Here is a 15,658-nt window from a genome sequence, read left to right as displayed (position 1 = left end):
AAGCCGAGCAGCACCTCGGGAAGAACCAGTCACATCCCCAGCGGATCTAGTGGATGGGGGCTGGAAGGCAGTCTTTGGAATCCAAATTCATTCAGAATTCTAATGGAAAATCTAAAAAGGAACAACCTGTGGGAAAATTAAAAAGCAAACAATAACGTGACAAACTAGCCACTCTCTGACACCCTCTGCAGCCCTGATCGTAGGCCGTGACAACTCCAGTTGGGGGATGGATGCTGATGGTCCCACAGGGCCTCTGGAATGCTCAAAGTTGGTATTATGGATGGGCATTTATTTTTTGACATGGAGTTTCACTCTTGTTGCCCAGGGTGGAGTGCAATGGCATGATCTCAGCTCACTGCAACCTCCACCTCCCGGGTTCAAGCAATTCTCCTGCCTCAGCTTCCCAAGTAGCTGGGATTACAGGCATGCACCACCGTGCCTGGCTAATTTTTTGTATTTAGTAGAGACGGGGTTTCACCATGTTAGTCAGCTGGTCTCGAACTCCTGACCTTGTGATCTGCCCGCCTCAGCCTCTCAAAGTGCTGGGATTACAAGCATGCCTCACCGTGGCCCGCTCATGGATGGGCATTTATTCACCCAACAAACATTTGCTGAATGTGTATTTTGTGCCTGGAAATACAAGATGATTAAGACAGTTCCTGCCCGCAAAGGGCTCAGAGTTGTTTCAAAGGATCGTAACTGAACAGGAGTAAACCCTGTTTGACAGGTGTATTACTCCCTTCTCACACTGCTAGAAAGAAATACCTGAGACTGGGTAATTCATAGAGAAAAGAGCTTTAATTGGTTCACGGTTCCGCAGGCTGTACAGGAAGCATAGCAGCTGCTCCTCCGCTTCTGGGGAGGCCTCAGGGAGCTTTCAGTCGTGGCAGAAGGCAAGGGGTAGAAGCACTTCGTATGGCCAGAGCAGGAGGAAGTGGAGGGAGATGCTATACTCTTAAACAACCAGCTCTCACATCACTCACTATCGTGAGAACAGCACTGAGGGGGTGGTGCTAACCCATTCATGAGAACTTTGCCCCGATTATCCCATCACCTCATACCAGGCCCCACCTCTGACACTGGGGATTACAGTTCGACATGAGATCGAAACCACATCAGCATGTATGGCGACTCAGATCCAAACCATATCAACAGGTATGGTGACTCAGTTGTTGGGAACATTTGTGGTTCACAGAATATAGGACTTGAAAGGAGCCTTTGTGACAGGCCTGGTTAGAGCACATTCTGTGACCATTAGAGATCAACCAATCAAGGCTGGTATCACTGCTGAAGGGAAGCAGAGAAAACATACCGCACAGAGTTGAGGATGATCTGTTTAAACCACCAACCTCGCCACGTCCTGCCTCTGCTTCAAGTTCACCTCCAGGTTCTCTGCCACCTGCAACATCGTGTCCTGGCTCTTCCACGGCCTGAGAAGCCCTGCATGACCCCGTCCCTGGCCACCTCCCCACGGTTGTCCGCGTCCCTTTCAGTCTCCTCCTTGTGACTCCAACAACACTGAACTGTTGAGTTTCCTTAAACATGCCATGCTGGCCAGGCAGTGGCTCACACCTGTAATCCCAGCACTTTGGGAGGCCAAGGCAGGAGGATCACTTGAGGCCAGGAATTAGAATTTGAGATGAGCCTGGACAACATAGCAGGACACTTTCTCTACAAAAAATAAAAACTAAAAAAGCTGACCATGGTGGTGCACACCTGTAGTCCCAGCCACTCAGGAGACTGAGGTGGGAGGATGGCTTGAGCCCAGGAGATTGAGGCTGCAGTGAGCTGTGATCACGCCACAGCACTCCAGCCTGGGCAACAGAGTGAGACCCCAACTCCAAAAAACAACGAAAAACAAAAACAGAACCCCATACCATGCCGTTGTCTGTCTTTGCTCACATGAGTTCCTGTCTCTGGAATGCTGGTCCTTTCTTCACCTTGCTAACACGGATTCACCCTTTAACACTCAGCTTTAGGTGTGTCCTCCAGGGAAAATCTTCCCTGTCCCTCCCCACCTAGGCTGGGTTAGGTATCCCTCCTCTGAGATTCCATAATAAGAGTCTCAAATCTTGATTCCTGCTGTTCGCCCTAGACATGGACAATACGGCTGGGACTGTCTCATTTCTTTTCCTTTTCCACAAATTCTGGGTTGTCAGTGCAGACTAATTAGAACTCACATCAGGGCTCACTATTTGCTAGGTACCCTGAGAAGTGCAGTACAAAATGAACCCTTCCAGTCCTCACTTGAGAGGTATGGACGAATGTGTTTGTATTATTCTTAAACAAAAGGAAACAGGCCCAGAGAGGTCAAGTGTCTTGCCCAAGTGCACAAGAGGGATGGGACTTAAACCCAGGCAGTCTGACTCCAGAGCCCAAGTTCTTAACTACAGAGTGTACATGGAATGAATGAGTCAACCCATGAATGAAATAGTAGGTGTGGGCGAAACAATCCTGGAAGACTGCCTAGAGGAGCTGGGTTTTGGACCATAGATGAAAGTGGTGATTGTAAGGAGTGAGGACAGCCCCCCTTTTAGGACCTGGGAGCCAGGATGGATGAATTGTACAGGAAGAATGCTATGTCCAGTGACCTGTCCAGAGCTTTGAGGACTCCACCCAGGAAAGTCAGGGCAGTGTCACTGGATGGAGATAAATGGTCTTGACTGGGAGTCCAAAGTCTGGCTTTCTCTCTGGTTCTGCTCCATTGCTGTGTGATCTTGATCAAGTGATTTAACCTCTCTGGGCCTTAGTCCTGTCTATGAAAGGAGCAAGCTGGATTAGAAGGTCTCCTCTGTTCAGCTCTATTTTGCTTGTCTATGAGATGCAGCATGGGTGAGGGACTAGGGAGGGCAGTCCTGGGGCTGGTCTGAGAGATGAGATGTGGTTCCTCTACAGGCTAGCTGGGTGCCACAGCCTCCAGACCGTGCTCCCAGAAAGCCGGGTGCTCAGCACATTTTCTGTCTAATTAGATAGTGTTAACTGATCAATTTTGAATGAGATCAGTTTCCATGTGTGCTGTCCTGAATTGCTCCCTGAAGTGCTCATTAGTCACTTCCCCTGCAGCTGCCTTATTGTTTTCCAGATGCCAGCAAGGGACTTGGCATTTCCCTTCCCTGAGACTGGAGCACGTGAGGCTGAGCCAGTGCCACTGGTGTGGGGCAGAGGGCGCTGAGCCGGTCTGGGTGAGTACCCTCATCTCCCGCTCTTAACCCTTAGTCCCTGCTGGAGCCATTGCTCCTCATTAGGGACCTCACATCCACATTTTGTGACCACATGCTGCTGCTGCTGCCATTGGGCCGTGACTCTGGGGGGACACAGCTGAACTCAACAAACATTTATTAAGCACTTAGTGGGCCAGGCACCTTGCGTCTGTAACCTGAATGCTCCCTAGGCCTGGGGGGGTACAAACGAGGTGATACTAATGCTAATGTCCAGATGACCGTAATTGCAGGCTTCCATCCCCTCACGGTCTTCCCTAGCTATTAAAGGTGATTCCTGCATTCCTAGTTATTGGGCTGTGCTCCACACGTGCTTGCAACAAATCGCTTATCTTCATTTCCTCATTTCCTTCCTTCCCCAGCCCCTCCTAATGCTGCAGTCTCCATAATGCCCTCCAGGTGGCGCTATGTCTCTATGGTCGAGGAGGACTTGGAGGACTTGGAGGACAAACTGAGGTTGTGCTTCCAAAGGCCTGTGCAATTTTCCCTTCCCCAAGGGGTGGGGAACAGGCCTTGGAAGTCAGCAGAATCTGAGGAGGACGCTGGCCTCCTGATCCCAGGGCCAACTGGGAACAGCCTGGATAGGGCGAAGCAGTCTCTTCAGTTTCAGGGAGCTGGCTGCAGATGTGAAAGTTTTGAGAAACCCAGAAAATTCAGGGGGGACCAAAAATCCCACATTTCTCCCTCTGTAATTTCCCAGGCATTCACATCTTTAAATATACTAACCATAATTTCTTTAAACAAAAACGAGATATGCATAATGCATTGCATGTTCTTAAAATATGCAAATGACTTCACACTGGGAGAGGATGCTTGAAAAAAAATTGTATGGCACAGATTTTGATTTTTCTCCCCAGAAGATTTTCCTCCGTGGAGAAATTCTGCTTCTCCAGCCTGGCCAGCTCTCCTCACGGCCTCGTCCTTTCTCCTGTGCTTCCGGCTTCTCTCTGCCTCCTCACTTCCCCATCTTCTGCTTCCTCTCTTCCTCTGTCCTCTACTTTACTTGGAAGTTCTGCTTCTTGTCTGCCCAGTTTATCTCCTGCCTCTGAGCCTGTGGAAGAGTTTCTTCCTCTGTGTGGGGACCTGTCTGCTTCTCTGAGGTTGTTTTTAGTTTCTTGGATTCTTTTTCTGCCACTTTCTGCGAGTCTCGTTTTCACCTGTCCCTAGCACCTGCCTCCCCGATCAGATTGTCCTCTACCATGTCCAGCCCAGGCTCTGACAGGGCTGGATGGGGAGGGCCTCTGTGACCACGCATCGGTGGCTCTGTAGTATCCTATTTTCCCTATTACATGGGAAGTCGCTTCCTAGGAAGAAGAGACCTTTTTCTCCTCCCCTGAAGGCTGTAGGAGGCTCTGGGCCGTGGGACTCACTGCTGGAGCTGTCCCTTGCTCTCACCTTAATGCCTCATTTGAGCCACACAATCTCCCTTTAAGGCGGATCTTGTCCCCCTCGTTTTATGGCACAGAGGCATTCTGGCTCAGAGTGGAGTAACTGCCTCAGGACCACACAGGTTGGAGGGGGTGGAGCTGGGATGGAACCCAGGCTTCTGCGTCTACCCTCATTTAACAGGCTTTTCCTGGGATTCAGTGAGCAAGGTGCTGCATTGGTTCTTGGGAGACCTGGTCTCAGTGCTGGTGACTCTGTCTGCAGTTGAGCAGCTCATCTTCATTATGTGGGACTCACTTTTCCCACCACACAGTGGGAAAGTATCCCTGCTGCGTCCTGCCCACTTTACAGGGCTATCATGGACATTCAATACCTCATGTCCATCAAGTTCGAAAGTGCCTGAATGCAATGCTTGGGAACTGAGGGTCCAGAGACCTGCACAGCCAGGCTTCTCGGTGGGATCCTGGGCTCAGCAGTGAGGGGCCGCATCCCTCTGATCAGAATGGAGCCGTCACAAGTCTGACCCAGATCTGGGGACCTCCTCAGTCAGTCCTGGCTCCTCTTAGCTGAAGGAGTTAAAAGCTCTTCTGTCATCACAGAACACGGGTGGGGGATCCTGTAATGCCACTTGAGGATCCAGCCCTGACTTTTTCATGGAGGGGTCTTTGAGGTTCAGCAAATCCCCTGGAAATTGTTTACACAATGTTCTGCCTCTGGGAAAGAGAATTGTGTCTTTCATCAGATTCCCAAAGGGGTCCTCAGCCTGTGAGAGCTTTGGACTCTAATCTACGCCCACTCTGTTTCTGTGGCTAGGCTGAGGTGTAGGGACTGGAAGAGGTTTGCCCGGCTTTCCTGGCTCCAGGCCTGCTCAGGGAGGCAGTGCCACCCGACAGTGGCGAGCCTGGCCTCTGGCGTCCAACCTGCTGCCTTCCATTGGTTGTGTGGTTTTGGACTAATCTGTGAACTTTTCTGGCCTCGAAGCCCTCCTTCGTGGTATAGATGTGACAGTCACAAGCCACCTTCTATGGCAAGCTCTCAGTAATGACTGGGAGTGGGTATTGAATTTGGGATCAGAGGGCAGTGGCTGCCCCTTCTGAACTGGGGTGGGGTCAGCTCCTCCTTAGCCCCCTTTAGTAGCCACAGTTTGGCTCAGTTCATTGCTCTGCTGAAGTCAGGGGCTGCTTAGTTAGGGGGACTTCTAGCCTCTTGGGATCCCTGGGCAGGAGAAACCTGGTAGGCCATCTGACGTTTTCAGAGCCTGGACTTTGGAGCCAGGCCATGTTTCCAAACCTCCTGAGCCTCAGTTTCACCATCTGTCCATTGGGGCTAAAGTCGTACCTGCCCTTGCCTGCACCCCAGGGTCTTGAGGATATACTCCTGTGGTTGTAAAAGTCTGATTGTGCCAGGTCTGTCTGCTGTTCTGTCCTCCCTGTCCTGGCTTGAGAGGCAGCGAGAGTTTTCCAGGGCGCCTGGAGCCCCAGCACCTCCCACCAGCTTGGTCTGGGCTGGGAGTTTCAGACAGAATTTCTCCCTCAGAGCTCCAAGCCCAGAGTCCCCTGCCCGGCCCCACGCCCTTGGTCCTCACCCAGTCCTCACGCACTGCTGACATGGAATGATGGGGATGGGGGTGGGGGGGCGGACAGGCAGGGGGCAGGATCAGGCACCTGGGTGGCCTACCTCCTCCCATGCCCTGGTGAGACTTGGCTCCTAAACCCCTCCAAGCTCTCCTCGTGGTTTTTTACAATTTCCTGAAGAGCCCATGAGACTCTCATTCTGTGGGTTGTTGGTGCAATAAAAACTTTAAACAATGACCCTGTGATCTTTGTATTTTATTTTAAAGAAACACCCCAAACTTCATTGTCAGAAAAAATGAGCTTTTATTTTGTGACTGATCGCTCATTGCTGGAATTTCCCTCCCTTTTTGACTCCAAGTGTGACACATGTCGTGTCAGGGTGGCAGGAATGTGAAATGTAGTGGGGAAACCTGTGTTTTACCGTTCCCTGGCTGGGCCTCAGTTTCCCCAGCTGTCATGTGAGGAGTTAGACTAGATGAGCTCTAGGGGTGGTTTCACACCGAGCCTGGCAGGGCTTTGGGTGCTCTTTGGAGACTGTTGGAGACCAGCTGGGGGATGGAGGGCCCAGAAGGTGGAGTTCCGACCCCTGTGACCCCATCAGCTTACCCTTTGTCTAAGTTTCATCTACTGAATTTCCTTGTAAGATATTATTTGGAGAAGGGGTCTTAGTGATTAGACAGACAAATAAGTTAACACCCTTTGAGTTGTACTGGGGACAGGGTTGTGTCTGCCACAGAAGTCCTCAACAAGTGTTTGCTGAGTGAATGAATTCTTCTCTTAACATTCCTTGATTCTGGATCTAAGCCACCTCCAGTCAGTCCGTGTGCTTGTCTCTCACCGTGCATGTGTGCGTGTGTGTGTGGTCACGAGGCGGGGATGGGGGCAGAGGCCCTGCCTTTCAAGGAGGGTAGGGAAGGGAAGTTGCTGCAACCCAGGTTCCAGTCACTGAGCTGAGAGGGTTAGTGGGGACTTGGGTTTTTATCCAACTCTGGCTCAGAGTGGTGATTCCCTGCTGGGTGGTCACTTAACCTCTCCCGAGGTGACCAGCTGGCTATTGACAGGGCATCGTCCCCTGGCCTCTCTTCCTGACTGTCTAGGGTCTGAGCTGACCCTGGCAAACCTCAGCATTCCCAGCACCCCTTCTCCACAGGAGCCTGGGCTTGGCCTGCCATCCAATGCCCAGGTGAAGGAACGGACCCCAGAAGGCAGGCACAGAGGCCTGGACTGGGCTGTACCACAGCCATGTTCTTCCCTACGTCTTGTCATCACTGTCTGATGTCGCTGCCTGTGCTTCAGTTTCCCTGTCTGGATTGGAGGGAGAAGATTAGATCAAGGGGAAACTGATGTGTGCTGAGCCTCTCTTCTGTGCTGGGTGCTGCTGGGGCTGACCTTCCCCTTTCTTATCCTATCTGCTTGAGTGTGGGGCTTGGTGCCCAGTCTGGACTATCAAATACGTATTTTCAATCCTGGAATGTCTGTGCTGAAAGGCCCCATGGAAATGGCCTGGTCCTGTGGTTCTTATTTCTAGAGTCCCGGGATTTGGTGAAGGAGTTTCAGATGAAATTTCAGGGGGAGGTTGGAGTAAGGCCCTGGGACACCCCACCCCCCCTTTGCTTCAATCAGGTTTTATCTACTTTGGATTTGGGAAAACTGGTTTTGCCACTGAAAAGATGTGATCTTCTCCAGGTTTCCCATTGGGTGATGTAGAGTCAGAGGCAGCTTTTTCAAAGCCACAAAGAGAGCCCATAGCAAATAATAACAACCACCTTTATTGAGGACGGACTCTGTGCTAGGCGTGGTGTGTGTATGCTCTCTTTCCCCCAGTAACCACCAAGTAATAATGATTTTTATGCCCATTTGACAGATGAAAAAACTTAGGCACGAGAGTGAAAGGATTACAGACCTAGGAAATGACAGAGCAGGGCTTTGAACTTTTTTTTTTTTTTGAGATGGCGTCTCACTGTGTTGCCCATGCTGGGATGCAGTGGTGCAATCATGGCTCACTGCAGCCTCAACATCCCTGGCTCAAACAATCCTCCCCGATCAGCCTTCCAAGTAGGTGGGACCACAAGCGTGCCCCACCATGTCCATTCATTTTTAAATTTTTTGTAGAGATGAGGGTCTTGCTATGTTGCCCAGGCTGGTCTTGAACTCCTAGACTCAAGCAATCCGACTGCCTCAGCCTCCCAAAGTAGGAGGGATTATAGGCGTGAGCCACCGCGCCCAACCAGGGCTTTGAACTTGACTGCCTCAGTGGGCTCTTCATCCTAGACTACTGCCCCAGACCATGTACTGTCAAGCTTCCTTGTGGGGATGTGGGGAGAGAAGCCTTCATTCCTGCCTCATTAGGTTCCGTCACCTGGGTCTGGCCTCTTCAACACAGCTCTGGGCCTCTGGTTCAGAGCCAGCCTCTTGGCTTCCGAAGCTGGGCAATTAATGAGCGAATAGTCATGGAGATGCTTTTCAAGCTGTCAAGTGCCATGTGCTGGGAGGCGCGTGTGCTTCCTGAAGGGGGTGGGTACTGAGTTGGGAAAGTGGGATGCTGTCACCTTTAACCTTATTTGGAACAAGGCAAGGTAAACATAAAAACAGATGGGGTGGAAAAGGGACTTCTCTTCTTGCTCTCACTTGCTGTGCGCACAGGGATTCGTCAGCCCTCACTAAGTCGTTCTGCTTCTGTGCAGTGGGACTGTCCTAGGTGCTCCGCGTGTAAATTGCTTTGTGCTTCTCAGCAGCAAGGAAGGAGCCAGGTGGATGTGAGATGAATGGGGTGGTCCCAGCCCTGCACTGCAGGGAGTCCCCTACGGAATCAGGGCTGGCCACAGTGGCTTCTCCTGGCTCTATCGCTAGGCTGTGACCTTGGGCAAGTCACTTATCCTCTTTCTGCTACGTCAGTTAAACAGGGATGCAACGTCTCCTCTTTCTACCTCAAAAGGTATTTATTTTGAGAAGCAAGGTCAATAATAGATGTGAAAATGCTTTGGGGGAAAATAAGAAAGCAGGAGACAAATGTCAGCGCTTCTTGGAACTTTATCATCCTGCTTGTTATGCTCTTGTTTTCTCTCTTAACACTTCGCCTTGGCGCTAACCTCAAAGCAGGCACTCGGGAAAGCCCTAATGAATGAGCCAGGTGGCTTGTGGAGAGGAACAAGGTCAGTCTGGGGACCTGAGGCTTCTGTCGTAGACAAGCTGTGGGATTTGGGGTTAGCCCCTGGCCCTCTGGGCTTCCGTTTCTCCATATGGAAATGAGGGCTAGGCCCCGCTCATCTCTAAGGATTCTCCCAGCTCCTGTGGTCCTGAAATGGCGTGAATGAAGTGCTACCGTTCTTTCTCACTCATTAAGTCATCTCTCAAAAGTCTATTGCACATCCACTCTCAGCCAGGCATCAGAGCCTGATTTTATTTTTGTTTTCATAACTGTCCGTCAGGGTACACAGGTAGTAGCTAACCATTTACCCATTGGACAGCTGAGACCATGGAAGCTCAGAGAAGAGAGATGACCCGCTCAGGGTCGCACGGTCAGCAAACCACGGGGCTGGGATTCAAACCCAGACCTAAATCCAAGGGACATCTTTATTCCACCTGCCACATAGCTTCAGTCTCCGTTTTCTCTGCTCCCTTCCTCCTCCCCGCATGGGATCTGGCTTCCCGAGGCCAGCCAATCCTTTTACACAGTTTGGAGAGGGGGCTGGACTGACTCCCCCCTCCACCAGATGTTATACCAGGAAAAAACCTCCCCCTTCTGCCTCCAGCTCCCACCCGCCGGAGTTCTAGATGGGAGGGGAGAGCTCCTTTCACTGTTGATGGGACCCCTTGCAGGGCAGCAGGATGAGCCAGGTGAGACACACCTGGGCCACCTGGATGTGTTTCCCAGCCCTGCCTCCAGCAGCTGGCATGACCTTGGGGTCATTGCCCCTCCCCGTGGTCAGGCGGCTCTGCTAAGTAAAGACGGTCTCCAGCGGAGGGCAGGTGCTGTTGGCTCCGGCGAAGATAATGAGCGCTCCTCATGCACCTTGTCCCCTCGGAGTTACCATCTGCTTCGCAGATGCGCCTCCCAGGCCTCTGGGGCTGCCCCAGTCTCCCTCCCGGCATCGAGAAGCCCGCTTCTCATCTCAGAGGCCGTAGTCTCTCCACAGGGCGCACGGCTGTTGCTGGAAGGGAGGCCCCCGAGGGCAGAGGGCGGCAGGCCCGGGACGTCCCCAGCGGAGGCAGAGGACGCCGGGAGCCAGGCATCCCGGGCGAGCCCGGCGTAATGAGGCGCTCCCTTCTCCTGCGGGAGGCGGGGCTGCCCCTTCTCTCTCCCCCTCCTCCTCCTGGAGGCCCCGCAGGAGCCGGAGTCCAGCGCCGTTGGGCGGGGGCGGTGGGGAGTGAGGCCTTCCAGGTCGGACTGAGCCAGGGCGGGAGGAGAGTGTGAGGCCCCAGTGGCTGGGCCCTCGGGGTCTGAATTGGGGAGCAAGTGCGGTGGGGAGGAGGGGCTCCCTGGTTTGCAGCTGGCGGGGGAGGCTGTGTTCGTGGGTCGCCCTGGAGCCCTCCGATCTTTGCCCCGCAGCATCTGCCCCCAGGGAGGTCAGCATGCTTCCGCCCTTCCCCGCGTATGCGTCGTCGGCCCGCTCCCCTTCCGGCTCCCGCAACCCCCACTCCCCCCGAGGTCCCCTCAGGATGCAGAGCCGGCTGCGGGGCGGGCGCGCACCAGCTCCGGGCCCCGTAAACACCCGCGAGCGGGACGGCGGGGGCTGGGGGCGGGGGCAGGAAGCTAGCGGCGGCCCGGGCCGGCCGGCGCGGCCCCGTGACGTCGCTCCGCTCGCAGGGATCTCTCCCCGAGGCCCGCGGGTCCCCTCCTCCCCGCCTCCTCCCGCCCTCCTCCCCGCGCCTCGCCTCGGCGCCGCGGCCGGCATTTCTCCTCGCAGCTCGCTGCCTCCTCTATCCCTGCCTCCCTCTCCCCCCTCTGTCTTTCTCCCTTCCTTCCCTCTCCGACCCTCTTCCTCTCCCTCCCGATCCTTTCCCTCCTCCTCTCATCTTTCCCCTGTCTCTCCGTTCTAGCTCGTCCCCCACCACCTTTTCTTCTTTCTCCTCCTCTCCTTCCTCTCCCCCTCTCCTCTGTCTCCTTCCACCGTTTCCCCTGCCTCCCTGTCTTTCAGTCCCTGTTTTTCTCCCCGTCTCCCTCTCGGTTTCTCTCCCCCACCCTCCCTCTGGGTTTCCTCCCCCGGTGCCCTCCCTCCTCTCTCCCTCCCCTCCCCCTCCGCCCCTCGCAGCCCCGCGGCTCGCAGCTCCCAGTCTGCCTCCCCGAACCGGCGCCGCCCGCACTCGCCGCAGGACCGGCCCGCCCGGCTCCCGGGGTGCGCCCTTCTGGGTCCCGCACCCTCTGGGCTCGCAGGGACGCCTCCTCCCTCCCGGCTCGCGGCCCCGCCCGGCCCGGCCCCCGCCCAGAGCCCCAGCGCGCCGAGGATGTGAGTCCTGCTCGCCTCTGGCGGAGCAGCAGCCACTCGCGCGCGGAGCCGGAGCGCAGCGCAGCGCAGCCGCGGGCGCTCTCCGGGCCGCTCGCGCGGGTGCCGCGCTCTTGCCCTAGCGGCGTCCCCCGGCCTCTCGCCGGCGCCACCGCCGCAGCAGCCCGCGGGCCGTCCCCGGCCGGCCGCCCCCGGCCCCAGCGCCGCTGACCCTGTCCGCCGCGGGCGGGGACGCGGGCGGAGGAGGCGCCGCGGCGGAGCCCCCGGACGCGACCATGTCGGAGGTGCTGCCCTACGGCGACGAGAAGCTGAGCCCCTACGGCGACGGCGGCGACGTGGGCCAGATCTTCTCCTGCCGCCTGCAGGACACCAACAACTTCTTCGGCGCCGGGCAGAACAAGCGGCCGCCTAAGCTGGGCCAGATCGGCCGGAGCAAGCGGGGTGAGTTCTCGGCCCCCTTCCCTGACATCCCCTTTTTCCCGCGCGGCGGCCTGAACAAGGGTTGCGGAGGTCTCCCACCCGCTGGAACCGGTTCAGACCCGACGGAATCCCCTCCTGCAGAATTGGGGGATCCCGCACTGCGGGTCCGGCTGAAGCGGGTCCCAGGAACGCGTCCTCCTAAGCCCGATCCCCGGCTGGGTCACCCCGGGGGCGTGGCGGCTTCTAGCTGCAGCTGGGGGTCCCCACCCGCGGCAAAGTTTGCTTTTTGATTTGCGCCCCCCACCCCCGCCTTTTGCGCAGTGTAGTCGCAGCTGCGCTCGCTCCGCAATCCTGGGGGGAGGGGGTCCCAGGGTCCCCCAGGGGACGGCGTGGGGACCTGCGTGGGGAGGATCCCATTCCTGCAGGGAAGGCTAGGGCTTTCGGGTCTCACGGGGTTTTCATTGTTACTTGGCCTGGGTGGGGGTTTGCCAGGCCTGGGCGATCCGCGCGAGAGCTGGAAAAGCCCCAGAGAGGCGGAGAGGCAGAGAGGCTCCGAGAGGAGCTCCAGAGGCGCGGGGACAATGAGGGGGACCGACGTCTGCCAAGAGAGACTGAGACGCAGGGATGGAGGGGAGGGGGTACGCGGGAGACCGAGGGTGGCAGAAACCGAGACAAAGCTCCCGAGAGGGGAGCTGAAGCGGGAGAGACAGAGCCGAGGACGCGCGTATGGGGAGAACGCAGAAGCCGCCGAAACAATAAAGGCGACCGACGCCTTAGACAGGGAGACCCAGAGACCTCGATCGGCGGCCGTCGCGCCGAGGGACTGATGGAGGGACTGAGAAAGACGAGGCTAGGTCGAGACGGTGAGAGAGGCGGAAGTTACCGCGAGTGTCCCTGCCGCAGCGGGGAGCGCGGGCGGCAGAGTCTGTCGGCCGGCGATTTGGAGAGGGCGCGCAGGAGGGGGCGCCCGCCCAGGCCAGGCCCTAACTCCCACCCGCTGCGCGTCGTGGGAACTGGCTTTGGCGTCCCCTCCTGGCTCCGCGCATCTCCACACCTAGCCTTGCCCAGCGGAGCTGCGCTCGGGACTCCCCGGGGGTCCCGAGACCCAAAGACTTTGGCTCCCTCTCCTATCACAGCTCCAGACATTTCTGTCTAAATTAGTGCACCTGGTGCGGGGAGAACTCGGCCAGTGCGCGCCCCGGCTGCAGCAGGAGCGGCTGGATTGGCGCCCTCTGTTTCCTTTTCTCAGAATGGAGCTGGGACGCAGGCTGGAGGATAGGGGATGTTGGGGTGGTTCAGAGGAAAGCAGGGAAGAGACCCCTGGCAGGGGCGGAGGAGGATGGAGCTGTTTCACCGCGCAGTGAGCCCTGCTCCCTCCCCCTCTCCTCTCCCGACCTCCCACTCTGGGCAAAACGGGAAATGTCAGAGACCTCTGGCTAGGCCCAAGTGCGCTCACCTCTCTTTTCCCCCCTTTTTTTGCAGTTGTTATTGAAGATGATAGGATTGATGACGTGCTGAAAAATATGACCGACAAGGCACCTCCTGGTGTCTAACTCCCCCAAAGACAATGAGTTAAGGGAGAGAATAAGAACGGCGATAACAGTTATTGGCAAAAAGCATGAAAACAGAAAGCACTTTGAAATTTATTACTAGCTTGCTACCCACGATGAAATCAACAACCTGTATCTGGTATCAGGCCGGGAGACAGATGAGGCGTGAGAAGGAGGAGGAGGAGAAGGCTCTGGGTTTCTCTGCAAAAATAAAAATAAATAAATAAATAAAATTTTAAAAATAATAAAAAATCACTATATACACACATATAAAGAAATAAAAAGAAGTCTCAGTTGCAGCTATTTGTCAAAATTAATATCCATTTCTTTTTATATACGGTGAATATTGCGCAATTATAGATCTGGATTTTGAACCACTTAATGAAGCGGCAACACCAGGTATTTTGAGGTGTTGGCATTCTTCGCTGATTTGGCTGTTCCCAATGTTTACATTATTTAATCTTGCAAAAATGGTTCTGTGCACTTGGATGTGAAATGCTGTCCAGTTTTATTTTTTTTATGTTGTTATCCTTGGATGTACAAAAAATTCAGAATATGATCTCTGTAGATATTCTGTTTTATTTTGGTCATCTTTAGAAGTTATCAGGAATGTGTTTAAAACAAGAAGAGAACTTTTCTAAGGAATGATACATAGAAAAGATCCTTGTTTTATTTTAAAATGAGTTGTAAAGCTTGTGTTTTTTTGTTGCTGCAAGCTATTTGCCCAAGTTAATGCAAATGGACACATTTTTTATGTCAGAAACACACACACACACACACACACACACACACACGCACACAAGAAAAACAAAGAAAAAAATGCTTGAGCTTTTTCTAACCTCCCCTTGCAGTCTGTTGTGTGAGCAGCCTGTTTATTTCTCTAATATTATGTCAGTTTATTCTCTTTAATGGACTGTAAAAAAATGTAATCACAAGAGTGCCAAATATCTTGAAATGCCAAAAGGCATTTTAGTTTCTTTTCTCTGTGCTCTGAGTCCACGTACAGGAATGCTTGGAGTGTCTTTTCTGTTATTTATAGGGATTCTCTTAAGGCACACCAGCTGCCTGTTTTGCATGGTATTTGCAAAAATGCCTCTTGCGTGAGGAAATCTTTTACCATTTTTTGTTTGCAACTTTGGACCTCAAGAGGTTTCCCTTCCCTTCCCCGTTCCCTCTTTTCTTAATTCAATATTCTGTATGTTGCACCTTGAACCAGCACACAGGGCTATTTCTCCAATGTACAATAAAAGAATTGTTCCTGTGTCTCACTCCTCTCTTTCCTCTGTTTTGGCTAGGGGGTGAGGTGGGGGGGACATGACTTGCTGTTTGTGGGCTGGCTGCAGACAGGAAGGAGGGATGGTGGCTTTGGTCTGCGAGGCAAAATGGCAATGTTGGGGGCCCCTATGGGTGGGCTCAGATGAGAGGAAAGATGGGCTGGACTGGCAAGGCTATCCCCCTAAGGTGAATTTATTCCATTTTGGATTTGCAGTTTGAGCTCTCACTGCATCCCTGAGGTTTCTGCCATCTCTGGTGGGGTGAGGGGAGAAAGGGATACTGTGCAGGGAAGCAGCCAATCTTGTTAAGAGCGACTTTGCAGGCTGGCAGAGTTGGATGCAAGTCCCAGCTCCCTGACTTCCTAGGTCTTTGGACTTGAGCCTGACCTTCTTTAAGCCTCCATTTCCTAATCTGTAAAGTGAGGATAACTCGGCCCCGGCCTCACAGGGTTATTAGGAGGATGAACACAATGCCAGCACGTGGGAACACTCAGTATCAGGCCACTCTATGCACATTTCATACTTCGCCAAGGGCCCCCTGTCTTCAGAGGCAGGGCTGAAGAGGAGTTGCGTTCTCTGCATCTTCACCTTCCGGGGCTCGCAGGTCGAGGGATGCGCTGCTCCTGGGGGTGCACGGCCTGAGAGATCTCAGACACCTGCACTTACCAGCCTTCCTCGAATCATTAATTAGGAAGGCTTGATAGGTAGACAAATCTCAGCCCCTTGTTAGGCTTGGGGCAGTCAAAGGTGGGGGAGCAGGGTCCCAGGGGAGGAGGGTTTGGGAGAAGGATT

General features: G+C 54.2%; 1 protein-coding gene across 1 annotated transcript; it reads left to right on the top strand.

Moving 5' to 3' along the window:
* The first annotated feature begins 11,071 nt into the window (after window positions 1-11,071).
* Window positions 11,072-14,860, top strand: CAMK2N1 (calcium/calmodulin dependent protein kinase II inhibitor 1). The gene is made up of 2 exons (XM_031665007.1): window positions 11,072-12,063; window positions 13,525-14,860. The coding sequence occupies exons 1-2, from the start codon at window positions 11,898-11,900 to the stop codon at window positions 13,593-13,595; spliced, it is 237 nt and encodes a 78-aa protein (XP_031520867.1). The 5' UTR covers window positions 11,072-11,897; the 3' UTR covers window positions 13,596-14,860.
* The last annotated feature ends 798 nt before the right edge of the window (window positions 14,861-15,658 follow it).

Source organism: Papio anubis, chromosome 1 (assembly GCF_008728515.1).
Source record: "Papio anubis isolate 15944 chromosome 1, Panubis1.0, whole genome shotgun sequence".
NCBI lineage: Eukaryota > Metazoa > Chordata > Mammalia > Primates > Cercopithecidae > Papio > Papio anubis.
This window is presented reverse-complemented; position numbering and strand designations above follow the sequence as displayed.